The sequence below is a fragment of the Petaurus breviceps genome, unplaced genomic scaffold (genome assembly GCF_028583685.1).
Source record: "Petaurus breviceps papuanus isolate PSGF00001 unplaced genomic scaffold, PetGlider_PUasm1.0 115, whole genome shotgun sequence".
Taxonomy (NCBI): Eukaryota; Metazoa; Chordata; class Mammalia; order Diprotodontia; family Petauridae; genus Petaurus; species Petaurus breviceps.
This window is the reverse complement of record NW_027185612.1, coordinates 3,743,307-3,759,414: the sequence shown is the minus strand read 5'-3', so window position 1 is coordinate 3,759,414 and position 16,108 is coordinate 3,743,307. Positions and strand designations below refer to the sequence as shown.

The 16,108-nt window shown below is 32.7% G+C and overlaps 1 protein-coding gene across 9 annotated transcripts in view; it reads left to right on the top strand.

Moving 5' to 3' along the window:
- KMT2C (lysine methyltransferase 2C) overlaps positions 1-16,108 on the top strand; it is a 336,336-nt gene that overhangs the window by 174,987 nt on the left and 145,241 nt on the right. For all 9 annotated transcript variants that reach the window (XM_069084226.1, XM_069084177.1, XM_069084204.1 and 6 more), the window contains 3 exons: positions 992-1,164; positions 1,672-1,832; positions 14,418-14,531. In XM_069084226.1, coding sequence (XP_068940327.1) covers positions 992-1,164; positions 1,672-1,832; positions 14,418-14,531 — 448 coding nt within the window. The remainder of the gene's footprint in view (positions 1-991; positions 1,165-1,671; positions 1,833-14,417; positions 14,532-16,108) is intronic.

The following is a 16,108-nucleotide window of genomic DNA, read 5'->3' as shown; positions in this document are numbered from 1 at the left end:
CATTTTGAATAACTCATTATTGTGAATAACTTCTTTTCAGTTACAGGAGGCATAAGTATCCTTTGACATTGCTTACAAAAGCCGTAACTGTGCATCAAAAAACAAAACATACACACATTTTGACCTTTTTTTGTATGCTATTCTTTTGATGATTGTGATTGTTACATAACTGATATGCTAAACCTTTTAATAAGTATAGCATAGATATCTTTTCGTCTTAAAAAATGATGTGGGTGTGGGGTATGGCTAGGTGGTGCAGTGAATAGAGTGCTGGTCCTGGAGTCAGGAGGACTTGAGTTCAAATTTGGCCTCAGACCATTTAACACTTACTAGCCGTGTGACCTCGGGCAAGTCATTTAACCCCAGTTGCCCTGTGTTCCCTCCTGCAAAAAGCCCCCCCCCCCCCCCCAAAAAAAAAAAAAAAAAGATGTGGGGGTGTGGCTAGGTGGTAGCAGTGAATAGAGTGCCGGCCCTGGAGTCAGGAGGACCTGTGTTCAAATCTGGCCTCAGACACTTAACACAAAACTAGCCATTTCACCTTCTGCAAGTCACTTAACCCTGATTGCCCTACCTTCCTCCCTCCAATCCCCCCCCCCCCCCCCCCCCCCCGTGGCAACTTTTATGGTGGTGATTGATCATAGAATTTGATTTCTTAAGAGAGTAAGAGTTAGTTGTATACTTGGGGAGGTAGGAATCTTTTTACTTTTGTCTTCATTGTTAGAAAAGGGAAACTTATTCTCTAGCTTAGAAAACACAGCTTTAAGTAATTATTTTTCATTTTAAATTATATTCATAATTGTGTAATCAAGTTTTTTTTTCCAATAAAATTTATTGTTTAAATAACTAAGATACTAATTGGAACATTTTTTCTATTTTTAAACATTTCATTCAACTCAATGGTTGAAGTAAAGTGTTACCCTGTTAGCCAGAAATATATAACTCCTATCATTTAAAAATATACCTGCAATTGTGTTTACTTTATGATCTTTAGAACTGCAGAATATGTGCAGAATGTGGCACTCGAACCAGCTCGCAGTGGCACCATAATTGCCTAGTATGTGACAGTTGTTATCAACCTCAAGATAATCTGGCCTGCCCTTTCTGTGGAAAGTGCTACCAACCAGACTTGCAGAAAGACATGTTGCATTGTCACATGTGTAAAAGGTAAGAGTCCAAATTTATTGTTTAAAATGAGTCAGACATAATGATTCTTTCAGATGTCCGTCCCTCTCCTCCTTTAGCTCTTGGGTCCCCAGTCCCTTCTGGTAAGAAAGGATGATATTGTTGGAGTTAGGGACCGTCAACCTTTTTACCTCTGAGAATTGCTAGGCTTAAGTGGCATAAGTGCTACTGGCAGCTTCTAAAGAAAGGAACATTTATATATAAGAATAATGTGAACTAGAAAAAAAAGAAAAAGGAAATTAAAGGAAATGAGGCAAATTGAGAAAGGAAGAAAGATATCGAATAGCATAATGCCATCAGCAATGACATTTTTTAGTCAAAGATAACTACTTTTTTATGATTTCTCTTCAACATTTTTATTTGAAATTTTTGTGCTATTGCTTTACTCCCTTTTACTTGGTACTCTTCCTTGTATCTATATGTTGAATGTTTAAGACTATTTTAATTTGCATAATTTTACTTAAATATTTTTAATGTTAATTGCTCCAGATGGATTCATATTGAATGTGACAAAGCTGCAGATACTGAATTTGATTCACAGTTAAAAGAAGAGTATGTCTGCATGTATTGTAAACAGTTAGGAGATATGGATCCAATACCACCTTGTGATGAAATGGATACTTCTGAACCAATTGTCCAACCTGGTACAGGTAAAACTGATGATTTTTTTTCTTATGAATCCGACTCATAAAGGCATCTTTTAGCAAAATCAATTGATAAAAGTTCAATCGTACACAGTGTGAGTTTCTTCCTGTGAAGTTGTGAACAAAGAAAGATGGAATTTATCTACTTTGAAGTTTTTGCTGTACTTAATCTAATTTTAGATAACAGGTCATAATTTTATTTTTAAACTCTTTGAACACATTCATAATTTTTGAAATTACAGAAAATCAAGCAGTATTACCATTCTAATTCTTTAAAGGGACTCATTTTTTTGATAGTTCATTTAAGTTCTTTATTGGTGACTCTATAGGTGAATTCCTTTATGTTGGTGATTCTATTTAGTGGTTAAAATCTTTTTTAAACTCTGTTCAATTCATAAATTTTTGAATTAGAAAGAACTAATTATGTAAAACCTAGTTTGAGGGAAAACGTATTTTGAAACTAGTCTTTCAAAATGATGAATAATGTCACATAATTAGTGTTAAAAATTTCACTTTTGTGTTATTGGTAGACATTGCTAAAGAATATGGCACAGTATATCTCTTATAAGGTATTTTTAACATGCATTTCAGGTCAATAAATCATTTAATGATATCCTAGTTTATCTCAAATTGAAGTATTTGTGAACAGAATACTATGAAAATTGTTGAAGATTATGTGCCAACATCTTTTTCAAAGTATTATTATAGATAAATTCTAGTTAGAATTTCATAAAATCATTTTACAGCTCTGTGACTTCAGGGCAAAGATGGGCATAAGGGAGGATAGGTGAAAATGTGATAAAAACTGCTCCAGGAGTTAGATGTGCCAAAGGCTTGTAGAATATATGTAAAGTCCCATGCCTATAAGTCATGAATATTTTAAGAAGAGAGGGGAGAGCCTCGCTGAATATACCAAATAATGTCATTTGAAAATGAAATTGTTTGTATTTGAATATTTTTTTAAAAATCTGGTTGCTGCTATAGTTATTTATAGATCATTAGCTTTTTAGAACAAAACTACCAAGGTAAAAGAAGGAGTAATGAGAAGATATATAACTCAGAACATTCAAACTGATTTGTATCAGGCTACTTACTGGTATTTTGTACTTGTATTATAAAGATTTCATATCTTTTTTTAGTCATTAAATATTGCAGTCTCCAAAGAATTGAAGTGAAGGTGACTTACTGAGCAAAATAGAGGCACATATTAGAAATGAACTTGCCGCCTTATATTAAAAATAATAAATTATGAAGAATTGATATATCAGGGATGTCATCAAAAGAATTTGCTGGTAAACCAGGTGGATTAGTCACATGCAGAGAGTAAAAGATAACCACTGGATTTTCTGTAACAATGCTCTGGTGTCTAGGTAAAAATCACAACAAAATCAAAAGGCCCCAGCACATTTAGAAGACACTTAATTGTGACTTTGTGAGAGGACATAGACAAGAATCATGAGAATGGGCAGCCATGGATAGATTTGTGCATTGATATTACAGATTTCATTTGAGGTAACTCAAAAAAATCGGAAATGAATAAAAGCAGAAATCATCTGTACTTTCTTCAAGGATTAACCCCCAACTGCCAGCCCTTGTGGGGCACTTTTAGTATTAGGGCCTGACAAACCCTCTTATTAAGGGGGTTTATTCTGTGAAGTTTGGATTCAAAGGGCCACATGTGGTCTTGAGACCCCGAGTTCCCCACCCTTGCTTGCATTAGACCACAGTGAAATTGTCAGCAAGTCAGTGAATGGATGGGATTCCACCTTTGGATTTCACTAGCTGAGTCAGGGGCTACCATTACTTCTTAGATCTGGGTTTTGTTAGACCTTCCTGACTGGTAGGTGAGATTTTGGGACAAGTTATTAGGTGGAAACTTTATTCTAGGTTTGGTCGACCTAAGTAGGTATGAGAACCCTGAGTTTTTTGTCATGTTCTTGTCCTTTTCTTCTTACTTTTTTGAACACATCTCAGCATTTTTGGGGCTCCCTTCTTATTTTGGGTGTCACTCTTTTTTTTTTTTTTTTAGTTCATTTTCTGTTTACTTTCACACCTTTGCTTGGTGATAGCACCAGGTTGCCTTGATTAATTAATGTTCTGTAAAGATTACTCTGATTTAAATATGTAGCCATAGTGTTTTCCTGAGCTTCAGACCCATGTTTGTTATATATCTTCAACAGAGTGTACTGTAGTCGTCTCAAACTCAGGTCTAAAAAGAAATACATAATCTTTACCTCTCAACCCACCTCTTCTTAGTGTTTTAGGGGAAGGAGTCTTATCTTTTCTAGTCATCCAGATTTCAAAACCTTCAAGGCATCCTTGACTATTTCCTTGGGGCACCTAGCAGGTACAGTAGATAGTGTGCTGGGTCTGGAGTCAGAAAGACTTAAGTTCAAATATAGCCTTAGATACTTAGTAGCTGTATAACTCTGGACAAGTTACTTAACCTTCATCTGCCTCAGTTTATTCAAGTATAAAATAATATACAATATATAGTTTACAAAATAAGATGTGTAATATATAGCCTAAAACATATAATATAGTTTATGAAATTAACCAAAGCTTATATTAGTTTTATTTATTATTTGTAACTACTGTGCTTATTATTTATATAGTATTAAATTAAATTAGAATTAAAGTATTCTTTTGTTTGCGGTACTTTTGTTTATAACTTTTTTTGTATTATCTGTTAAAAATTCCTTTTAGTTGGATTATATTTAAGTGTATCAGTTATTTAACTTCTTTTTCAAAGCAATGTTACTTCTGATTAACTCAGCAAAATATATTTAGAAAGAAAATCCTTTTATTTTGTCCCCTAATTAATATTAACAGAATTTCTGGCATAGCAAAAGAAATACATACATAGTTTTAAAAAACATTGAGAACAGTATCATTGGTAGGATATAGTAGTTATATATATGAGTAGTTATATAGTCAGTAAATTTGTTTTTTAAAGAGAATTTGAGACTGTCAGTTATATGTGAAAGAAAATGTGTCATATCTTGCTTGTTTTATCTATGTAACATCATAAAACATAGACTGTTAAAGTTTAAAGGAACCACAGAGATAATCCAGCTGTCATTAGAAGGAATAGTAGAACTTGTGTAATAATTTTAAATGCTAATGTTGCTGTGTGGCTCACAGTGTGCAGAATATTTTACTATCATTACTCACTTGATCTTCACAATCTTTAAGGTAGTTCTTATTGATATTATTCCATTGAAGAATAGAGAAAACAATTTTAAAGAGACTATGAAATTGGGAAGTTATTGAACTATGATGCATCTGAGAAGGGATTTGAATCCATGTTTTTGAGTCAAAATTCAGAATTCTATCATGGCACATGTTGGACTCATACTTAGAAACGTAATATCTAAAAATTCTCAGCAGATAGAAGAAGTTTAGGTGCTATCTCCTTTAATATCTCCAACTCTCTGCTCTGAAGCAATTAATTCTAAATTTGCATAATATTAATAGTGAGTTTTCATTATATCACTTTAAAACCTGTGTTTCAACTCTGCTTGTCACCCCTAGTTTTCTTGTTTTTTCCCTTTTGAACAAGTTATGCAAGTTTAATCCCTTTTCTGTGTTATGGCTTTTGAGGTATTTTAATCTTGCTATTGCATCTTACTTGCTTGAATTGATGGTTGCCTTCTACAGACCTGATCTAACTGTCTTGTATTTCTTTACATGTACTCCTCTTCATAAATAATCCTTCTAATAATGTGTTTATTCAGAATACCACAATACTCTAGGTATATCCTAACTGGATTTTTCCATTGCTCTGGATATTTAAGAGGATATTACCTTTTTTTTTTCTTTTTGGAGGAGGGATGGAAGGGCAGTTGGGGTTAAGTGACTTGCCCAAACATGGCTAGTTTTGTGTTGAGTGTCTGAGGTCACATTTGAACTCAGGTCCTCCTGACTCCAGGGCTGGTGCTGTATTCACTGCTAGGTGGCACCTAGCCGTCGCCTAAACTTTTTTTTTTAAGGATATTACATTTTTTGACAACCCTATCCAATATTGCCTCATATTCTAGATTTTTTAAAACTATCCTGTCATTTATCTTGAATAATAACTTTATGTTAACCTTTTTGTTTAATTGTCAGCTTTTTAAACATCCTTATTTTTAGAGAAAATTAGAAGCAAAATAAAAGTTTTTGGATATTCCTCTATCATCCATTGTCTTTATTCTATGTACTTGATGTAGTTGTTTTCTATATCTTCTTTGTTCTTCTTCGTATCAGTTTGTTTAAAGAAATGACAACAGTATTTAGCAAGCTTTTTGAATAGTTTTAATTAATTTTATAACTTAGTGTATAGAATTGATTAGTATGAAATAAATTATGATAATCATTACTCACAAAAATTTTTTGGTAGGAGTTAGCATGGCATTGTATTTGGTATTTTTTCTTCAAAATATTATTTTGAAGAACTATTTAGTGAATTCTTGAAAAAATAAATCCGTGTGTGCTTTATTTTGGAACCATGTTGGGAATTTCATCAGAAGAACTCCCTAGGGCAGAAACTTTGCCCATCAGTGTAGATTGACAGCTTTTATTTTTATTAAGTTATTGTCTTAGAAGTTTGCCTGTTGTACTGAAAGGGATTGATATAATAAATAAATAATAGCTACTCTTTAATGCTAAAAGATTGGTAAAGACCTTTACAAATAATGTCTTATTTCATTTTCCTGACAGCCTATGAGGTAGGAATTTCTATTTTTCCTATTTACCAGAGAGAAAAGTAAGGCAACAGAGGTTAAATGATTTGCCCAGAATCACATAGCTTGTGTCTATGCTTGTGCTAGATTTTAAACTCATAATCTTCTTCACTGCAGTTCTAGTGCTGTATCTACTGCATCCCCTGGCTAAGCTTGCTAATCAGTACATAGCTTGTTCATATCAGAGGCAGGATTTGTACTGATATCTTCCTTCCTGCAAGGCTGACTGCAAATGTCATAGATACATATATACTAAGGGAATAGTGAGGTTTAGTTTTCAAAATAATTTTTGGAAAGATTGACTTTAGAAGAAGGTAAATATCATGTTATTTGAAAGAATAACAAATAATAAGTAATAATATAAATATAATATTTATATATTTTATATTATTTTTAATTTTATTTAATATTCAATATAATAATATGTAAAGAATAATATATAAGTGGTTTTTCAAAAGCATTTAGGCAGGTTATTCTAAGAACACTGAGAAAACCTTTTATATTATTCTTAGGGGAAAACAGCAGTTGAGGGAGATTTTCTAGGTCATTTAGGTTTTGGTTTGGTTTTTCTTTTGTTGTTGTTTTTATTTTTTTGCATTAAGGAAGCAAAATGCCCACAAAATAGCTATGATTATCTTAATATACATGTTTAGCCTCTGTTTAGCAGTCATTGATTGAATTATCTATTTTTTAAGAGTAACTTCACATACAAAGAATGACATGGAAGAATAAAAATCAAAGATTAAATTGATTATTTTAAAAATGAATTAATCTGTTAGAAAGCTTTTTGCATTAAAAGGTAGTGTGCAAAAGTCTAAGCTCAAGCATTTGAGAATAGATATTTACTTTATTACACCAATTTTTAACTTCTAATCAATAAACTTGGTTTTCAAAGTAGAATATGGCTTGATAATTATATTTGAACATATAATTGGCTTACTTTATAATTTTTTTATTTATGAACTTAAAATTTTTCTTTTAGGAGATCCATTGATTTAGCCTGGCAGACAATACTCTTGAAACAGTAAAGACTAATAATCCCTGTGTTATTGAATAATAATTTAAATAATATACTAATCACATATATTCAAAAACCTATATAATTAGGTTTCATCAAGCAGTTTATTAACTTGAGATTATTTTCTTATGAAAACATTTTATGAAGTATTTATCTCTTAAATGGCGACCACTAATCATCTGTTGCTGATATGAAGCATAAATAATTCCAGGGCCAAGAGTTGAACCATTCAAGATATGTTTGCAACTTAACTTTTAACAAATGCCATTCTTTTCAAGCTAGTGAAATAACTTTAGCCTCTGTTTCATTAGTATTGAAATAACAATTTATATTGTACTTCCATAGGCACAAAAATATTGTTTTCTAATTTACTACTAATTGAAAAATGAGAATCATAGATCTTTTCTTTAAATACTTTACAAGGACTATGATGTCTTCCTTACCTATAAAGAGCATTTTTAAAGTTTTTCATGTCGACTGTACTAAAGATGTTTTCTCTTATTTTTATATCTATTTATTTTAGTGAAATAAAAGGGGTGGAAATAGTTTGGAAGCCGATCTCTTTGAACTGTTTGAAGTGTGTACGGCTAGAGATTCAGATGATGAGCTTTTGAGTTAGGAGGAGACTACTAAATAGGAATTTTCTCCAATTTTTGAGGCAGAAGTAGAAAAGTATTCTTGTAGGTGGGACTTGAAGCTGTATTAATAGTGAGTGTACTGTTACATATTGTGCCCTTATATTACATCTGAAAGACCTATCCTTACTATATTCCAACTATAATTCCTTGCTTATGGGGTGTTTTAATACCCCATGCATGTTAACTTTCGTTTACGCTTTTTTCCCCCTTCATTATTTATTTATTTATTTTTTAAAAAGCAATTGGGGTTAAGTAACTTGCTCAAGATTACACGGCCAGGCATTTCTGGGTGGGTGCTAAGTGTCTGAGCCCGGATTTGATCCCCAAGTCATCCCGACACTGGGGCTGGTGCTCTTACTTGTTGTGCTACCCGGCTGCCCTCTTTTTCCCCTTTATTTTAGGATCTCCAGTAACTATGGTTGTTGTGGTGATGATACTACAGAGATTAATTTGATGTAGTCATAGAAGTCTGTTTCTAATTTAGTTTTACTCTTAACAGTGCTTTGTTTTCAGTTTCTTTTCATATTTTTTATATAATTTTTTTGCAGTTCAGAAATGCCAATCTGATCTTAATAAATTCTAATTTAAAAAGCTTAATAATTGATTTAAAGAAAATTCAACCCTGATAGAAGAGGATTAATAAAGAGTACAGAGCATTAGATAATTTGTTTGAAAATGAGGAAAACTATATAACTAATATAAAACAGAAACAGTAATTATAAATAAGAAAAATTGTTAAAAACTGTCATTTGCCAGCAACACTCATGGATTAACAAGAATAGATGAGTACTTTATAAAATAACTATATTAACAGAATAACAGGTAGAATATTTAACCACTAGAATCATTGTAATTTGAAATTTGAAATCACTCCAGATTTGTCATCTGACTTTCCTAATGCAAGGATTATTTTGTTAAATACAGTTACTAATGAATGGAAATTCAGTTCTAGAATTCTTACTCTTTTAGATTAATTCCCTGCTTTTCAGTGTATTCTTGTCTATTTCTTATCAACTCCTAATTTCTCTTTGTTGAAGGAAACCATATCAATCTATATTTCTACCTGTTACCACAGTTTTGCATCTGGTCCTATTCAAGAAGAAAAAAATTAGCTTAGTCCATTTTTTTACTCTGTTAGCCTTTTAATGGCTATTATGTTGCTTCTTTCTGTCATCCCTATTGAATATCATTAATTTCTTCGTTTATTTAGGTTATGGCATTTTCTTTCTTTTAAAAAAATTTAGTATTTTATTTTTCCTAATTTCATGTAAAAAATCATTTTAAACTTTCCCTCCCTAAATTTGGAGTTCAAAATCCTATCCCTTGCATTGAGAAGGCAAGCAATTTTTAAAAATCAATTTATTCATTTTTAATTTTCAACATTCATTTCCACAAGACTTTTAATTCCAAATTTTCTCCCCATCTCTCCCCTCTTCCTTCCCCCATATGGCATGCATTAGATTACCCTTTTCCCCAGTATGCCCTTCCTTCTATCACCACCATTCTCTTCCCCCCATTTCCCCTTCCCCTTTCTTTCTTGTAGGGCAAGATAGATTTCTATACCTCATTGGAAGGCAAGCAGTTTGACATAGATGATGCATGTGTAGTCATGAAAAACACATTTTCACATGAGTCATGATGTGAAAGAAAACACATCCAAACTCCATCCCCCACTTCCCCTCAAATATAGGAAGTAAAACAAAAGTATTTTTTTTTTATCTGCATTCGGGCTCCACCATTTCTTTCTCTGGAGATAGCTTTTTTTTTATTATAAGTCATTCAAGATTGTCATAGAACATTTTATTGCTAAAAATAGCTAAGTTATTCACAGTAGATTGTCGTGCAATATTACTGTGTGCAATGTTCTCCTGGTTCTTCTCATTACACCTTGTATCAGTTCATATATGTCTTCCCAGGTTTTTCTGAGAACATCTTGCTTGTCATTTCTTAAAGTACAGTAGTATTCCATCAAATCACATACAACAACTTTCCCACCATTCCCCAATTGATGGACATCTCAATTTCCTATTCTTTGCCACCACTAAAGGAGCTGTTAATAAATATTTTTGTTACCTCTTTGGGATGCAGACGTAGTAGTAGTGTTGCTGGGTCTTGTGATTTCTCTTTACTGTTTACCTTTTTCTGCTTCTTTTGAGTCTTGTGTTTTTAAATAATTTAGTATTCAGCTTTGATCTTTTCATCAGGAATGCTCAAAGGTCCTCAGTTTTATTGAATGTCCATTTTCCTCCTTGAAGGATTATACTCAGTTTTGATGTGTGGATGATTCTTTGCTGTAATCCTAGCTCTTTTGCTCTCCAGATTGGAAATTTGTTTCACTTTGACCTTTTGTGTGTTCTGCCATTCTGGAATTTGTTTTGTGACATTATTTAAGGATTTGGAGGGAAAGCTCAGGCCAGTCCCTGCCTTTTTTCTACCATCTTGGCTCTGCCAGCTTATGGCATTTTCTAGGAACATCTATTCCAGTTTTTCACTGTTCTACTTACTATAAATTCTTAAATTATTTTTCAGTGAAAATTTTGTAAAATTATATTCCCAATTGTCAGTCTTTATAGGGAGATAATCGTTACCAATAAAATCTTGCCTATAAATTTGGAACTTTTTATTCTCCATTAATAAGAGCTTTTGTTAACAATATCGATATCTGTCATGTGAGGGATAAAACTAAAAGTGTGCAGAACTCAGTAGGTATAATTAAACATTCACCTTCCAATTTGGCCATTGGAAGGTTTTATTTTGCTTGACTGTGCATGTTTTTAACAATACATTTTTTTGTTTCCGTGGGAGGTGCTAGGCAGTAAGGAGATACAGATGCTAAAGATAGCTCCCCCCTCCCCCCCCCCCCCCGCAAAAGGTGAAGAATCATTCAAGCATTTTTTCATGTCCTTAAAAGATAAAAGAGGGGATACCAAAAATAATCTCAGAGAACTAAGATAGATGTTAAATTCATTACAAAGTATTGTAGAGATTAGTTATAATCGGCAACCTCTTTTATTTTTTATTTTTCTTTCTTGGGAAATTGTTTTTTCATTTTGAACTTTTAAAAAAGAAAGAAAACTGGTCACAAATTCTCTGAACTAGAAAATTTATGGATAACTACAGTGGAAGGAAGAAAATAAGCCTAGATTCTTATGGCAACATTCTAAGAGAATAACCAGCCTAAAGGGGTAATTAAAACCTCTGGCCTTAGAAGTCTGGCAAACAAGAAAGTATAGTAGAGAACCTAAGGCAAAACATAATTTCTATCATGTGAGTATTGGAAAAATGAGATAAGATTAATAATGTGAATATGGTTAAGAAAAAAGGAGACACTAAGATTGACTTGTGAGAAAATCCAGCCAGGCCATGAAGGCCTAAGTCAAGGGTGCTCACCCTAGTCTACAGGAAGGAGAGAAGGGATAGTAGGAGAAGGCTCTAAGGAATACACATAGAGAGAGGGCTGAGTGTTGTGCAAAGGAGACCAAAAAATATCAGTCAAAGAGGACAAAAGAGAACTAGGATAAAATAGCAGCATAAAACTTAGGTATCTGGGCTAGTCACTGAGATAAAGATTTTCTAGCACCAAACCTTGGAGGTAGGAGATTTCAGGGAAAGGTTTCAGTGTCTAGGTTAGGCACACAAAGCTTCCAAGTGTTGAGCTTCCCAACTCCCAGGTCCAGTGCTTGATGTGTTGTGTCACCTGGCTTCCTTTAAGGAGAAGACAGTATCTAAAAGGGAATTATGGTTGGTAGTCAAACATTACAGAGAGGTCAAGAAGCTTAAGGATTGAAAATCACAGATTGAATTCAGCTCAAAAATCATTGGTGACTTTAGAAAGAACATTCTCAATTGAGAAGTAGATTTATTGGAAAAAAACTGTAATGTGGTTAGATTGTAAGAAATTGAAGGTAAAGATTATAGACAACTTTTTATAGACAACTGAAGGTGAAAAGGAGAAATACAGAATTATTGGTCAGTTCACTTTTATTAAGTACTTGCTATGACCGGGGTATGACTAGGTGCTGGGATACAAATACAAAAAATGAAAATAATTTTACTTGAAAGGAGTTTACGTATTAATGCAGAAGAAAAAAGTACATATGTAATCATGTTAAGAATAATTAGTGAACAAATGCAAAGAAATAGAAAGTAGTTAAGTTTTAGAGAGAGTGTACTAGCAAAATAAGTCCACTTAGAGCATGGCAATTTAGCCATCTTGTGTTTTTTCTTTAAATCTTATTTAATATTTTTTCCCAATTACATGCAGAAACAATTTTTACACTTTTTTTCCTTCAAATTTTGAGCTCCAAGTTCACTCCTTCCCTTCTCCATGCCATTTGACATAGGTTATACATATGGTCATGCAAAACACATTTCTATGTAAGTCATTGTGTGATAGAAAACACAGATAAAAAAACTCCAGTAACAATAAAGAAAGTAAAAGAAAAGAAAGTAAAGAAAAAGTATATTTGATCAGTGTCCAGGCTCTTCAAGTACTTTTTTGGGAGATGGATACCACCTTTCATCATAAGTCCTACAGAATTGTCTTGGACTGGGGCGGCCAGGTAGCACAGCAAGTAAGAGCACCGGCTCCAATGTTGGGATGACCTGGAGATCGAATCCCGGGCTCAGACACTTAGCACCCACCCAGAAACACCTGGCTGTGTATCCTTGAGCAAGTTACTTAACTCCAATTGCTTAGGGTATTCATAGTTTTATAACCCTTTGAGCAGTTGAACCCTGTCTTGAAAGAATAAAAGGATTTTATGAGGTAGAGGTTATTTCATTAAGCATAAAGAATTTACTATGTGCCTGTTAATTAAGTTTATCACTGTACCTTCTATGAAGGGCCAAAACATGGTCACTCCACTGAAATGAGGTTACATTCTAATGGATCTTATGTTAAAAAGTGTGTGTGTGTGTGTGTGTGTGTGTGTGTGTGTTTGTGTGTACACGTACACATCCACATATACAAAGTATAAGTAAGGGTTCAATAGTCTTGGGAAATAGGAAAGACATCATCTGTGGTGGGGTTTTAGGTGAATCTTCAAGGAAGCCAAGGCAATATTCTAGGCCTGATGGACAGTCTGGAAAAGCCTGCAGGAAGAAAAAAAGTTTGAAAATTTATGATCATATAAACGAAGGTTTAGGGTTGGTTTATAAAGCAAATAGAGAAACAGCCAGTGGATGAAGAGAGATTAAAAATTAGGGGAAGGCAGTTGATGGTATCTGGAGCACAAGTAGAACAGATGATAAAGAGAAGACTCCTTATTCCTGTATGACCAGAGCTTAGGATGCAGCATAATGTTATAGTAATTTGCACTGGGGAATTGGAGAGACAAAAGGAACACGCTAAATATGGCTTCATTTTTTTCATTGAAGTATGAAGAAGGGTTTATTTAAAAGTAACTGGCTTAGATAAGACAGATGTAGTGCTTAAAACTTCTCAGCTGTTTTATTTCTGGGTAATAGACTTGTTGGATAACATATTCAAGTTCATAAAAAATCCATAGGTTAGAACTTTGGACTGATAGAACAAGTTTAAATTTAATAGAAATGATTTTGTAGTGTTGCACTTGTGAAGTTTATTGTTTCATCCTTTCTATTAGACGGGACTATGTATGACTAGATAGTTCCTCAGAGAAGGGAAGTGATCTCCCCCGTCTCATAAATGATATATTCTAGAATAAATATTCTATTTATATTCTCTGATTGCAAAACCCATATTTATTATATAGATTTTTACTGCATTCCTTATACCAATTTTTTACATACCAATTTTAGAATGTTTTAGCACTAACTGTATTTATCTTTGATATATTCTTTACTTTTCTACATTTTCACAGTATTGATTAAAATATGTACTAGTTTAGATGTCAAGAAGTATAAGGATCAGTTTGTCATTTTTGTAGGGTTTGGTTTAGTGAGTTGAAGCAAAAGTAGGACCTGATTGTCCTACTCATATATCAAGTGATAGTAGAATTCTAGAGAACCACTAGCCTTCTTAAAATACATATAATAGGGATTGCTACGTGGTATAGTGAATAGAGCACCAGCCTTGGAGTCAGGAGGACCTGAGTTCAAATGCGGCCTCAGAAACTTAACACTTACTAGCTGTGTGACCTTGGGCAAGTCACTTAACCCTAATTGCCCCCCCCCCCCCAATCATATAATAGATTGCATCCTAATCAATAGAAATTGTTTTCCTTTTAAGATTCTATTAATGAAATGGAAACAGAAGGAGTTGATGAGAGTTTGGTATTTATGGACCAAGCTGCGAGAAGCAGTTCTTTACATCAAGACTCAATACCTGAAATTATTCCAGTTGGTAAGAGGATCTGTAATAAAATAGGTGTTAAGATAGTTATGTTTTCCACATACATAACAAAAACATATTCTGTAACTCACTGAATTAAAACTTAATATGAAATTAATGGTATAAAACCTAACGCTTAGGGAAAGACTCCCGGTATGAGATGATGATTCCAAAAGTTAAAGCTTGTGTAGAAAAATTGATGGGGTTTGAGGGTACCTTCTTAGATTTCAGGGTATGCTAAAACTTCATCTTGTGTTAACCATCCTGGTGTGTATATATCAATTCAGATGATGAAAGTTAAAATCATATCTAGATTTAAAAGTTTTATCATGTCCTTACATGTTTGTATACTTTTAATTAAATGTTTTTTTTAATATTTGTTTTAATTTTTTATTTAAAAAAAAAAGCTTGATCTCATGAGTAGGAAATGTTTAAAATATCAACTATTACTGTAACTGAAATGCTAAATTTTTATTGTTTTATTAATTCCCTACTTCTTGCTGTATATTTATGTTTAGGATGTTAAATTCTACTAATAAAGTATAGAAAAGAATCTCATTTGTATGCATATGTGCATGTGTATATAAAGTATATACATGACATATAATGACAGTTTCCCAAAGTTTTTATTTTTGCAGTTTTGAGCCTTAATAACTTTAGAAGTAGAAGTGCTGCATATTTTAAAAAAGAATGATTCATTCAGATTTTAAATTACTGATATGCTTCTACTATAATTAAATATGAGAATTATTTTGTATTCTGCATTACTCTAGATGAAATTTGTCTTAACGCATTACTCTAGATGAACAGCAGTTGCTGTCCAAGCTTTAGGCTAATCCTAGCCTTAACAGCATCCACAGAGCATGGTTTTGATCCATACTAGATAATTTTGATATAACCCCACAAGAAAAAAAAAGCTTGATGTAGGTTAGGTGTAAGAGTTGGCCAAGCTAGAGGACCACTTTTACCCATCCACTGAGAAAGTTTCATACAGAAACTGTCACACATATATATTGCATGACAGGATACCCAACCATATTAAAATAAAAATTAAATAATTAAACATTCAAATTATGTTTTTGTAACTTTGTAGCATCTGGACTTTTGAAGGCATTAAAACTTGAAACTGCACTGTTTTATGGTGCACGTGTGTGTATTCATTTATACATGCATGCATGGAGTTGTCCAATTTGGATTTATGGGAAAGAGATTTTTCAAAATTGTAAAGAGATTAATACCATATTCCTTTAATCTTATTTGCTAAGTGTTACTGATTCTTTGGAGAAAAAACAAAATTGATTGAATTTTCAGGTTTTATAACATTACATAATTTTTTTAATTAAAGAAAACAGATAGAAATGCTATAGGTTGAAATAGGGAAAGTAACAGATAAATAACCTTAGTTTAGGTAATACCTGAGGTATGTATAGGGGAAGGAAGAAAGAATCTTCATAGTAATAATGTATTTGAATTGTTTATTGTTTTGTTAAGAAAGTATGGAATCTTAAATTAATCCTCCTGATAATATAAGATTAAGTATTAAATGAAAAATTTACAAACTGTTGGAGACTTTATAAAATTATTTCCAT